Genomic DNA, 13,261 nt, shown 5'->3' with positions numbered 1-13,261 from the left:
AGGATTGTGTTCTGCTGTGTGGCAGGGAGGCCCAACTTAATAGTGCCTTTTTTGGTAGGTTCCAGGGATTTTTTTGATGATGGCTGTTCAGCAGTTAGTTGTGATTTTATTGTTTTCATAAGAAGGGGTGAGTTCACTTCCTTCTACTCCTCCAACTTGAGCTAATCTCTCCTAATAGTGGCTTAAATGGAGGATTATTTTTCACAGATAATGAGAAAGCTAAAGGCTCCTTCTTGCTGTCTGTTATGATCAGAGGATGGCCACACCATCTCTGGTCATGTATTTTCTGAAATACAGAAAATTTCAAATGTACAAAAACAGAGAGAAAGTGTAATGAACCTCCATGTATTCATTACCTAGCTTCAATAATTACCAACACAGGGAGGTTAGTACTATTCTCACCTATACTCACACCATTCCCCCTACTTTGATGACTCTGAAGTAAATCTCAGACATCATCAGTCCATCCATGCATCCTTCAGTGGGTTCAGTAGCATCTTAGATTTAGTGGGTTACCCTAGGCTTTGAGCGCCACAGTGGACCTGGAGTTCAGGGTGAGGAAGGAGGGAAGAGGGTGTTCACCACAGCTGAGAGCTAAGTCTGGAAGAAGACTGAAATGGGGAGAGGGCTGAGAAACCAGCAGTTCAAGAAAGAAAGAGCAAGAGGACCCTAAAATGAGCTCATCACTGAGATAGGAGCAGCCACAGAACAACCACGTCCTAGGGCAGGGAAGAAGCCACTGCTGGGAGTGATCAACCGAGTCCAGTGAAACAAGGACAGAGGCATGACAGTGACCACGCTCAGCACCATCACCTCTGGGCCCCACGACCTTGCCCTGAGTATCTTGTGCATCAGACCCAAAATAGGTGCAAAGTTGAGGCTGTGGTATCAACCGATCCAAGCCTCAGCTCCTGCTTGGCTTGGGGTTCAGGACAAAGGGGCCCAAACTCCACGGGCTAAGAACTTCTGATCTACAGAGACCTCTGCATCAGAGCTCCCAACCTGGAAGGCTACTCACCTATGGAGTGACGTGTCTCCCTGTCAGGCTGGGCACCAGCTCCTCTGGACACTGTGTGACCCCAGACGGCAGGACCCACTGGGAGCAGCCCCAGGGCTGTGTGTGGACCGGCTGGGCGTGAGGGGTAGATGGGAAGCAGGCAGCCCCTCCTGCAGGGTAGCAGCCGACAGGTTCTCTCTTGGCTGCAGGTGGACCAGCGGGTGCTACAGGACCTCCTCTTGGAGAAGCTGCCCAGGCTGATGGCCCACCTGGGGCAGCGCCACGTAGACCTGTCCTTCATCACCTTCAACTGGTTCCTTGTGGTCTTTGCAGACAGTCTCATCAGCAACATCCTCCTCCAGGTCTGGGACGCCTTCCTCTACGAGGGCATCAAGGTAGGGCACTGCAGAGGGCGAGCGGGAGGGTCCTGAGCAAGTCCCTGCCTCCTCTGGGTCTTGATTCTGCCCCTGGATAATGGGAGGATGGAGTCCACCCAGTGGGGCTCTGGGGGACCTCTCTAGGGAGCCTGGCTTCATTAGCTCAAGTGCTCTGCACCCCTGAGAGGAAGTGGCGCTTCTGCCTCTGAAGACCATCCTAGAGCTGGGAGGATTCCCTTCCCCTGAACAGGGGGCTTCAGCCTGCCCAGAAGGCACATCACTGCTGCCTCCTCCTCCTCCTGTTCAGACCGAGCCCTAGACGAGGCAGCTTCTCCCAGCTCTGCCCTTTTCCTTGCGAGGAGACCCTAGGCAGGCCCTCCCCTGGCCTCTGCCACGTTTCCCCATGGTGGTAGACCTCACAGTTCACCAAGCACCCTCGGATCCATCTCTCCATGCAATTCCTGCTAGCACTCCATGTAAAGACAGGGTTGCCCTCATTAGATCCAACAGGGGCAACACCTTGCCCCGGCTCCCAGGACAGTCAGGCTCCCAATCCCCAGATTGCCAGCTGAGCTCCCCATGTGGTTTCCAGCCACCCCCGCCTTGGCTTTGCCCCACATGTTTCTTCCAACCCTCCCATCTCTGCAGCCTGTCCAGGGCCGTCCACACCACCTGGGGGGTGTGGGTTCTGGGGCTTCCCTGCCTGGCTCCCTATCCCCACCCTGCACCCGACTCTGCCCCCCAGGTGGTGTTCCGCTATGCCCTGGCCATCTTCAAGTACAATGAGGAGGCACTCCTGAGGCTACAGGATAGCCTGGAAATCTACCAGTACCTGCATTTCTTCACCAAGACCATCTGTGACAGCCGGTGAGACCCGCTCTTCCCCCGCCCCTCCACCACCCCCATAAGCACGACCCCAGGACACAGAGCAGAGCACTGACCCTCCATCACAGCTTAGAAATCTTTAGGGACATCCCACTGCCTCAGAATCTGTCCCCTTAACATGGCATTCAAGGACCCCACGCAGTTTCGTTTCTTGCCCAGCTTATCCTGCCCCCAACACCCATGCCCTAGGATCCTGCCCAACAGAGCTGTCTGAGTTCCCAGGACAGCCTCCATCTCTGGGCTTCTGGCCCTGCAGGCTCTTCTGCTAAGAATGCCTCCCTGCACTCCCACCAGCACCGTGTTTGTCTCGCCCACCTGTGCTTTTTCCTCAAAACTCAGCTCACAGTCCCCTCCTCCAGGAAGCCTTCCCTGACCAACTTGCTCTTCCAAGGTTAGAGGTCCCTCAGCCCTAGATTTCCTCCTGCCTCAGTACTTATCACTTCGAGTGGAAACTGTCTTCTCAGTCACTGTTTCCTCTCAGGAAGGGGCCTCGGCTGCCTGAGCAGAGTGAATGGGCAGGGGTGCCCAGGATGCCTACTGACTCTGACTCTGCTTTCTCCCCAGGAAGCTGATGCACATCGCCTTCAACGACATGAACCCCTTTCCCATGAAACAGCTGCGCCAGCTGCGGGCGGCCCACCGGGAGCGGCTGGAGGCCGAGCTGAACGAACTGGAGCAGCTCAAGGCCGAGTACCTGGAGACCCGGGCAGCCCAGGGCCCCGCGGTGCCTGAGGGTTCCCCGAGCGAGGATGAGGGGGAGGCAGAGCCCTGACATGGTTGCCTGCCCTCCCCAAGCCCTTTCTCGCCCTGGGCTGGCAGGCCCAGAGAAGGATGGCCATGCAGCGATGTGTGACCCTGGGCAAGTCCCTTCTCCTCTCTGGGACTCAGTCTCCCCATTGAAACATTGGCTTCTGAAGCCACTGACTGGGTTTTCTCCTCATGAGCACCCCTTCTCACTTCCTCCACAGAGCACTTTAGCACCCAGACAAGCAAGAGTGCTGTCTTTATAGGGTTAACCTTGAACATTCTCTAAGTTTTATCTGTGTATAACAGTGTAAATACTGGAAATAGTTCACAAGCTCTGGAACCTAAACAGTTCTCAGTAACTGGTTGTTCCTGGGTGGGCCTGGGGCTCCAGGATGCCGCACCACCAGGGCCTTCTCAGCCTAGGACGTCTCTGGCTGCTGTTTCTCATGGTGTCTCTGCAGGGCCAGTCCTGGTTCCTGGAGGAGCTGGGTCCATATGCATTTACAGCTCCCATCTTTGTGGGCGACAGCATCTCTCAAATACTGGTTAGGCTTTTGATCCAGGCCCAGCTCCCACCCACCCATTTCCTGAGCCTTGCACCTGCCCTCTCCTTTCTCCTCACAGCCCATCTTGGGTGTTGGGGGGTTTCTAGGGAAACCCTTGTCCACCACCAAGAGAAACTTGGTGTGGGGATTGAACAGAGAGCCCTGGTTAGCTGGCCAAAGTCTGATCTCCCACCACCAACTTCATAGTCAGGGGCAAGAAGGGTCACCTCTTTGAAAACTGGGTGGTTGGGAGAGAGAGAGAAAAAGGTGGTGAGACAGACAGAGCCTGCAGCCAGGTCAGGGCTAGCTTGTGCAGAACTCAGCTCCAGTTCTTCTGGGCTCTTCCAGGCCCTTCCTCAGCAGACAGGCTTCCCCCATCCCCCTCCGTGCAGGGGGTCGAGGCTGCACAAGTGATGTGAGCAGCTCATTCCTCAGCAAAGCCTGTGACTGTCTGCCAGGCTAGCCTTGGGCTCAGCAATCTTTGCTATGAGGGACTAGGGTAGGGCTTCTCACAGAAAAGCCTCCTGCTCTGATCCAAGGTTCTTTTCGAGGCTTGGGAGGGAGGCCACACCCATTGCTGGGGACAAGGGACAGGCCCTTTTCTCACCCACCAGCGTGAACTTGGAGGGGTTGGCGCACCAGACCCCTTGTTCCCTCCCATCACCACCCCCACCAGCCCCAGGGAGAGGACCCTCAGGGTTCCTTTCCTCCCACATTCATCAGGGCGGCTGTGAACACTACACCAAGGCTTGACGGCCTTTTCATATTTGCCAGACTTATTCGTCTGCTGAGGTCCTTTCACCACCAAACAGTAACTGTGAAGCATGATGGTGGTCTGAGGGCAGCCTGGGGTGGGGGGGTCCTGGCTGCACCCCCAGCAGGTTGCAGGCTGTATCCCTCAGGGCCATCACCAGGAAGACTGGGGGGTCTGGCCTCCTGGAATGCCGGGAGGGTTAAAGGAGATGACGCTGGTGCTGCGTCTGCTTGCCGGGCACAGAGTGAAGCACACAGCCTCGGCAGTGAATGGCCTTTTCATAAAGAAGGCATCACCGGGAAGGCCCTAAGGGCCAGAAAAGGCCCGCCGTTCCAGGAGAGACTGGGTCCAGCTGGTCCCTCTGACTCCAGCCTTTAAAACCAGATTCCCTCCTTGGCAAAAATACAGCACGTGACCCCAGCTCAGACCAGGGCTGCTGGATAACGCACCCCCACCCCTCCCCTCCCGTCTGCCACCCGCCTCTGCTCCCACCTCCCTTTCCTCCTTCCCTCATCCTTTGTCTTCACTTGTCTTCCCTCTGCTTCTCTCCCCGCCCGCCCCTGCCACACACACATACACACATGCCACGCCCGGGCAAAGAAGTTCTGCCCAAAGTTGAGTGTCCGTCCCCTCCTCCTCCTTCACTGGGAGGGGTGGTACTATGCAGCTGACCCAGCACTGTGTCACCTCTGGTTCCTACCTGGCTGCCCCACAGTACCACCTGGGTGCTGGGTCAGAGCCTGTTGTGGGGCATGGGTGTTACGGTACAGCGACAGGGTTGGGGACCACAGGCAACGAGGACTGACTAGTGGGGCCTCCGGCCCTGTATCGGGGAGCTGGAGCAAGAGCCAGGAATGTGAACTGCCTGTCCTAGAGCACCCACTCATCCAGACAGAGCTCGGTTTACAGATGAGGAGACAGCTCAGAGAGGTTAGCCAACTTGCCCAAAGTCACAAAAGCCACAAGTGTTTAAGCCATGCTTAAGCCTTAGAGGCTGCTAACTGGAAAATCCAGGGAGAGCTCCTCCAAGCTAGAACACCTCCCCCAAGAACCCAGGAGAAAGGGCAAGCTTGGCCTATGGCCCCCTGAGCCGTGAGGGCCATGGGGTACCCCAGGCAAAGGAAAATGGAAGGAAGAACCATCCACCTGACAAGGGAGGCTGTAGCAGGGACTTGGGGCGGGTGGGGCCGAACTCCGAGAATCTCCGGGGCGGCTGCTGCTCCTTGGGAGCCTGCCCACCCTCCCTCAGCTCTTCCTGAAAGGCATTTGGGGCGCAGCCCCAGTGTCAGGTTCCTGGCCCCGCACCACAGCTGTCGCCCCCACCATCCCCAGGGATTGTTGCCTTCCCGGCTGGAGGATCTGATCCCTCACAGCCCCACCTCCCTACCCCAGGGGTGGGCCCCCTAGCTCAGAGCATCCCTCTCCCAGACACGAGGCCCCCAGCAATCAGGACACGCTCCATTCTACAGGTGAGGGAAAGGAGTTACCCAGGGAACCTTCCTGGGCAATATCCCTAAGAATAAAGGGGCTCCTCAAAACAGCAGGGGGCCACTGTGGAAGATCCGAACCCTAAAGTGGGAGATATATGTTAACTTCTACAGGATGCCCGTGTTCAGGGTGCTCTCCCGCATGTTCAGAACCTCCCCCTAACCCTGATCCTCCCAGGCACAGGTCCCCTCCTTCCTCAGCTCACCCTGCCATGAGCACAGGACCACATGGTACAGAAAGCTCCATGCTGGGCAGATAGGGGAGAACTTGCCACTTTCCCTCACACACATGCAAAAACAGGTTCTGGTCACCCAGAAGACATTTACCTACATGTGGCAGGTTAATTTTTTAAAAAAGGAAATTTTGGCCATACCGCACAACATATAGGATCTTAGTTCCCCAACCACCGGTTGAAACTTGCACCCTCTGCCTTCAAAGTACAGAGTCTTAACCACTGGACCACCAGCAAAGTCCCAACACACAGCAAATTAAACAAAGGCCATGCTGACACAGGAAGGTGTTGGATTTCTGGCCTATCTCAATCAGCAATAAGGCCCAATAGAAGGTCCTAGCAGATGGACCCAACTTTGGGACCAGACCTATTGTGTGTTTCCTAGCTAGAGACCCCTGGATAGGTCATTCCCGTTCTGGCCTCAGTTTCCGCATGTGTGCAATTCAGATAGTCAGCGGGTGTTGATGTTCAGTTGCCCAGTCGTGTCCGACTCTGCTACGCCATGGACTGCACCATGCCAGGCCTCCCTGTCCCTCACAAGTTCACATCTATTGCATCCATGATGCCATCCAGCCAGCTATCTTATCCTCTAACACCCTCTCCTTCTGCCCTCAGTCTTTCCCAGCATCAGGGGCTTTTCCAATGAGTCAGCTGTTCACATCAGATGACCAAAATACTGGAGCCTCAGCTTCAGCATCAGTCCTTCTAGTGAGTATTCAGGGTTGATTTCCCTTAAGATTGACTGGTTTGCTCTCCTCGCTGCCCAAGGAACTCTCAGGAGTCTTCTCCAGCACCACAATTCGAAGCCATCAATTCTTTGGCGCTTTGCCTTCTTCACAGTTCAGCTCTACAACCGTACGTGACTACTGGGCAGGTAGTCTTCATCAAATGGGTCAGCGTTAGGGGGATGGAAGGGGCAGGGGGATAAGCACACCTACACAGCATCTCTAGGCAGAGTCCCAGGGTGTGTCTATTGCAGAGCCCTCCAATGGCCTCCCCACTGGTCATATGTCCAGGCCCCCCAGAAAGGTCCCTGGCAACCTGCCTGTCCCCAAACGTGGTCCCAGCCACCCACTATCATGGCACAGAGGGGTAAAAGGCAGATACACGGCTGGGAGGGCACAGCCACTGGAATCTGGGAAGACTTCCCAGAGAGGGACGTCGGTACCGGCCCTGGAAGGAAGGACAGTAGGAGGTGAGGGAAGAGAACTCCAGGCAGAGGGGGCAGCATGAACAAAGGCACAGATGTATGACAGTGCAAGGGGGTGGGGGATGCACCAGTTACTGGCCCTGGCACTAGGTGAATTAAGACGTTGAGGTGAATTAACACTTACTGAGCCACGTACTGTTCTAGCTCCTAGAGATACACCACTAAACAAAGAGCTCTTCACAAGAGAGGTGGTGTGGTAGTGTAGTTAGAAGCTTGGGCTTGGGAGCCACTCTGCCTAGGGTTGAATTACTACCTGTGTGATCTTAGGCAAACTACTTAACCTCTCTGTGCCTTAGCTTCCTCATGTGTAAAATAGATGAGTAACAGGTAACCTCATGGGTTTGTGTGACGTAAACTATGGTGATGCATTGAAGGTGCCTAGAACTGTGCCCGGCTCATTAAGTGCTGGCTGACGGTATTCCTAAAAGGCTGGACCACCCCCATCTCTGTCCCAGTGCCTAGCATGCAAAACCCCATAGCAGGCGAGAACGGGCAGCAGCGCCCCCTCCTGGCTGCAGAGGGAAAGAAGGGCGTCCTCCGGGTCCTCCCCGCCCTCTTCCTGCAGGCGGACAGAGAAGCCTCAGGAATTACTCCACCAGCCCAGGTTCAACGAGCGCTGCTCCTGAGGCCGGCTCTGCGCACGCACTTCACCAGGCGGGTAAATTAGATCTTCTCATTTAATTTTCAAACAGCTCTCTGAGGCAGACACAGTTACTGTTTCCCTTTCACCAGGGGAGAAACTGAGGCTCCCGGAAGGTCGAGTCCCTTGTTCCAAGCCACTCGGCGAGGGAGCGGCGGGACGCGAAGGCAGGCGAGTGTGACTGTCCCCAGCCTCGGCTCGGTTAGCCCGGTAGCCCGCCCCAATCACTGCGGCTTGTGCACGCCGGTGTGCGCGCCCGTTCTGCGCGCGTGTGCGCGCCCCGGGACCAGCCCCGGGGGCCAGGAGCGCGGCCGAGGGCTGGAGAAAGGAGGGGTGGCCCCGCGAACTCGCGGGGCGCGAGGGCGGGGCATGTGCCTGGCCCTTGCCCCGCCCACCGGCCCCGCCCGCAGACTTCGGTGGGGAGGAGGAGGCGGCGGCGCTGGGCTCCGGGACTCGGCGGCGGCGAAGAGCACGGAGTCGGAGCTGGACGCCGCCGCCGCCGTCACCGCCACCGCCACCTGCGCGGCAGTCATCAAGGTAGGGCGGCCCCGGGCCGCCGGCCATACCTTCCCGGTTTGTGCGATGTGTGCGCGCTGCGCCTCTGGGCTGCAGCGCCTGGGGAGGGATGCTGGGGCTCGGCGCACCGCGGGGGACCTGGCGGGGCGCGGGGGACCTGGCTTCCAGCCCCTCCGCGTGACCTTGCACAAAGCACTGTTCCTTTCCAGGCCTCAGTTTCCCCGTCGGAATAGCGGGCGCAGTGGTGGCACGTTCCTCGCCTGACTGTTAGAGTAGGGGCCGCCGCAGGCTCCAGCCTCCCGACGGCGCGGAGCTCGCATGGGCACTGTCTGCACAGCCCACCCGGAATGAGCGCGGCTCATGCTGGGTGTGGCTGGTCGTGCCCGTCAGCCTCCCTCCCGGCCCCCGCTAGCGGCCTGGGTGCCCCGCGGGACCCGTGTGGTACTCTACCCTCTCTTGGCTAAGAAATCTGCTGGGCCTCAGCTTCCGGGCACGAGAAATAGGCAGGGGGAGCGGACACCCCCCAGGTCCCTGTGGAGCTGGCCTGGGCATGCAGGGTGGGGCCATCAGAGTCTGCCAGCTAAGTCTACCTCGCGGTCTGGGGCGGCGAGAGCCTTGGGTTGGAGGTAGTGGGGCCCTCGGCCCCAGACTTGCCTAGACCAGACCTGTGCAGGCACCTGGATTTAGGGAATGGTGTGGAACCTGCCCTCCCCTTCCCTTCCTTTCCCCACCAGGTGCTGACGCCCAGCTCAGTGTCCCAGCCTGCTGTGATAGGGCTAGGTCCATGCATGGACCCCAGAGGGGCTCCAGCACAGGGAGAGCCATGTCTGGGTGGGGTTGGGTCTGGGACAGAGCAGGTGTCCGAGGGACTGTGTGTGGCTCCAGACTCTCTGTGTAAAGAAGAATCCTGGCATCTGGCCCAGCCCCTTGGTCAGATGCCCTTTGGAAGGTCTTGCTGCCCAGTTGCACACCCCGTATTATGGGAATCTCACTAGCTGTAAACAGAGCTAGGATCTGCTAGTCCTGCTCTGAGCACACAGACAACATCTGACTCCTCCCTGCCTCCCACCCTGGGGTAGTTATCTGGACTCCTCAGAGATAAACACCACCACATCCAGCATTGTTTCTCCTGTTGAAGCTGAAGAGAGCAAAGGCGGGACCAGGGAGCTGAGGTGTCTGCCCCAGAGAGGGCAGTAGTCAGCCTGGGGCTTGTTCACAACTTTACCTGCAGGTGAGCTGCCTTAGGTCTGGAGTGAGAGGAGCCAGAGGAGCCTCTCTCTAGACCGTATCCTCTCCTGTCACCCACCCTGATTGAGGGAGCAGGTTCAGAGCATCAGGTCTGAGCCTTCTAGTCTCCCTTGTCCTCCTGCGAGACCTGTCCCTCACCTGGGAGCTTTCTTACAGACAAAAAAAGGGCGAGGCTCCTGGGGCAGGGGGTGCCCGCTGGGTCCTCACAGGTGTGTGAGCAGAGGTTGGCCAAGCACTTGCTGAGGGTGAGGTACCTTTGACTGCAAGTCTGGGACTCTCAGGCTGAAGTAGAGTGACCAGGACCTCACCTTCTGGGCATGGTGGAGCTGCACGGGACTTGAGGCCAGACCACAGATGAGTGTTATTATTCCCTCATAAAAGCAGACTAAGTATCTGTACTGTCACTCAAGTGTAGCTCCCTCGCACAGGCTTAAGCACTACCTATGTCTCCTGTCATCTCTACCTGCGTATAATCCGGGCTCTGCTTTCCTGTTCCACTAGTCCAAGCTGTTTGGACCTTGATTTAAAGGTATGGCAGATCCTGGGTATTAAACAGTCATCCTAGGTCAATAATTTTAAAATGCACCATGGAATTATGAAATATCTAAGCTGAAAGGAATCTTAAAAAATCATCTCATTCAACCCCGTCATTTTACAGATAGATATCCTCTGTCCCTGGAGGGTATGTGACTTGTCAAAGATCACACAGCAGACAAGCAACCCCAGGACTTGTGTGTGTGTGTGTCTGAAAACACATACCATATAGTAAATGAAAGCACTCTATTTATTCCTATAAAATTAGCAGAAATAAATGTAAAAGGATAAAACTCTATGCTGGTAAAGCTATAGGGATTCTCCAGTAGCGTTTAATTTTGTAGGGCAATCTGGCAGCTTGTTCCAAAAGTCCATGAAAATGGTCCTAACTTCTGTTTGCCCCTAGCCTTCTACTTTGAGGACTTTGCCCTAAGGAAGTAATTATAGGAGAGATGAGTGTAGTGCTGTTATTTACAAGAAGTTATCTTATGGTAAAGAAGCGCTTGGTGTTTTACTACGGCTGAATAAGCATTTCATTTAAAAAGTACAGCTTTTAAAATAATGATACTGAAGTTTCCATTACCAGAGTCTGGCTAACACAGGAGCAGTGTGGTCCAGAGGGAAAGCCCCAAGACTCATGTCAGCATAGATTCGGCGAAGATTCTTCCTCACCCCATCCTGTGATCTCAGGTCAATTCCTGCCCTCTTCTGTACCTCACTTCCCCTACCTGTGAAGTGGGGTAGATTCAGTGATTGCTGAATTTCCTTGAGCTCTGGACAACTCACGTTCTAGACTGAGCAAATCTCTGTAGCAGAAGCCTTTATTAGGAGGAGCAGGGAACACAAGGATAACCAAAGAATGTTCCAGCCTCCCTACCCCATGACCCCATCATTAAATAAATCCTCTTAGAGGCAAACAACTAGCTAGCATTTTTCTTCTAGGGAAGGGGTTTCCCTCAGCCTTAGAGCTTTGTTATCTCGAAATGGCCAGAACCTGGATTATTTTAGGGGACAGAGATTTTCCAGGAGGATCAGAAAATAATTCACCAAGATTCTCCATGTATTGTTTTATGTTGCCTCCTTCAGAACAGATTATAGGTGTTTAGCAATCACACCTATTATGAAGGGCCAGGAGTTGGAGCAAACATTTACTGGACACCTACTGTGTTAGACCTTGAGGTGCCTCCCGGGGGCCTGCAGGCCACCATGGGAAACGTATTAAGTTAAACTATGTGAAAAGGCCAATATCTGGCTACTTTTGACTTAACAAGAAATGGCCATTTTATTTGGTTCAGCCTGAATGGAAAAAGATATAATTAAAAAGCACTGTGTTCCTTACCATATAATTGAGAGATTGGCAGGGTGCTGTAGGGGAAAGAGTGATTAGATTACTGTGTAAGCTCAGAAAAGTCGTGGAGGAAGAACATGGGAGCCTTGCCTTGAATTATCAATAACAATAATAATAAGCTAATATTTATTGAGTAGTTACCACCTGCCCGATTTTCCTAAGGGCTTCACATTTGATCATTCAACTTTTCATTTATTAAACACCTTCACTGCACTAGGTTATTTTCTAGGTATGGTGAGGAGGGGTTCTTGACAGTAAACAAAATAGACTAAAAAAAAAAAATCTATCTTAAAGGAGCTTACAGTCTCATAGGAAAAGAAGACAGACAAATAAAATAGGTGGTGATAAATGAGATGGACCAAATAAAACATAAAAGGATATTTCATGTGTGTGAGGGAGAATGAAAGGGAAGAGTTGTGGTTTCAAATAGTTGTTGGGGAGAATCACTGAGAAGGTGACCTTTGGAAGAAGGCTTGGCTGATTCCTGGGGGAAGAGCTGTCCAAGTAGAAGGAATGACCAGTGCAAAAGCCCTAAGGTAGGACCATGCTTGGCACCTTCAGGAAGAGCAGACTAGAGTAGTGGTAAGAGGGAAGAGGATACAGGTGAGGGAGGCCCGTGGTCAGATTGTGTACCCCGTCTCATGCAGTATGGAATTCTGTAAGTTTGAGGGAGGTACGATTTTTCTCTTTTTCATTTAAAGGAACAGAGATACAGAGAGTTTCAGTAACTTGGTGAAACATTGTCTCATAGAGGAGCTAGGGCTTTTGGTCAAGCCTAGTAGGAGCCATGGAAAGCTTTGAACAAGGAAAGAACATGGCCACATTTGAGTGTTACTGCAATTCTTTTGCTGTACAGAGAGAAGGCTGTGGAAAGAGTCTAGGGCTGGAATGATGAAGCTGGACCAGGGCAGCGTGAACCATTGAACATGGGGGCAGAGGATCTGCTGAGCTTGGTCCTTGGGGTGAAATAGGAATCCAAGCCAGAGGAGGAGGAAGCCATGCTGGCTTTGGGCCTTATTTATTTCAGTCAGTTCAGTTCAGTCGCTCAGATCAGATCAGATGAGATCAGCCGCTCAGTCGTGTCCAACTCTTTGCGACCCCATGAATCGCAGCACGCCAGGCCTCCCTGTCCATCACCAACTCCCGGAGTTCACTCAGACTCACGTCCATCGAGTCAGTGATGCCATCCAGCCATCTCATCCTCTGTCGTCCCCTTCTCCTCTTGCCCCCAATCCCTCCCAGCATCAGAGTTTTTTCCAATGAGTCAGCTCTTCGCATGAGGTGGCCAAAGTACTGGAGTTTCAGCTTTAGCATCATTCCTTCCAAAGAAATCCCAGGGCTGATCTCCTTTAGAATGGACTGGTTGGATCTCCTTGCAGTCCAAGGGACTCTCAAGAGTCTTCTCCAACCCCACAGTTCAAAAGCATCAATTCTTCGGTGCTCAGCCTTCTTCACAGTCCAACTCTCACATCTATACATGACCACAGAAAAAACCATAGCCTTGACTAGACGGACCTTTGTTGGCAAAGTAATGTCTCTGCTTTTGAATATGCTCTCTAGGTTGGTCATAACTTTCCTTCCAAGGAGTAAGCGTCTTTTAATTTCATGGCTGCAGTCACCATCTGCAGTGATTTTGGAGCCCCCAAAAATAAAGTCTGACACTGTTTCCACTGTTTCCCCATCTATTTCCCATGAAGTGATGGGACCGGATGCCATGCTCTTCGTTTTCTGAATGTTGTT

At 54.1% G+C, this 13,261-nt stretch overlaps 2 protein-coding genes across 5 annotated transcripts in view; both read left to right on the top strand.

Annotated features, from left to right (window-relative positions):
* The window catches only part of TBC1D2 (TBC1 domain family member 2), a 42,498-nt gene extending 39,146 nt beyond the window's left edge, over nucleotides 1-3,352 (top strand). For all 4 annotated transcript variants that reach the window (XM_055578608.1, XM_055578607.1, XM_055578609.1 and 1 more), the window contains 3 exons: nucleotides 1,207-1,392; nucleotides 2,120-2,241; nucleotides 2,824-3,352. In XM_055578608.1, the coding sequence (XP_055434583.1) occupies nucleotides 1,207-1,392; nucleotides 2,120-2,241; nucleotides 2,824-3,031 (516 nt within the window). In that variant the 3' untranslated portion in view covers nucleotides 3,032-3,352. The remainder of the gene's footprint in view (nucleotides 1-1,206; nucleotides 1,393-2,119; nucleotides 2,242-2,823) is intronic.
* Nucleotides 3,353-8,229: 4,877 nt separating this feature from the next.
* CORO2A (coronin 2A) overlaps nucleotides 8,230-13,261 on the top strand; it is a 67,551-nt gene continuing 62,519 nt past the window's right edge. The window contains exon 1 of the mRNA XM_055578606.1: nucleotides 8,230-8,412. Within this exon, the coding sequence (XP_055434581.1) occupies nucleotides 8,245-8,412 (168 nt within the window). The 5' untranslated portion in view covers nucleotides 8,230-8,244. The remainder of the gene's footprint in view (nucleotides 8,413-13,261) is intronic.

The sequence above is a fragment of the Bubalus kerabau genome, chromosome 4, assembly GCF_029407905.1.
Source record: "Bubalus kerabau isolate K-KA32 ecotype Philippines breed swamp buffalo chromosome 4, PCC_UOA_SB_1v2, whole genome shotgun sequence".
In the NCBI taxonomy this organism is placed as follows: domain Eukaryota; kingdom Metazoa; phylum Chordata; class Mammalia; order Artiodactyla; family Bovidae; genus Bubalus; species Bubalus kerabau.
This window is presented reverse-complemented; position numbering and strand designations above follow the sequence as displayed.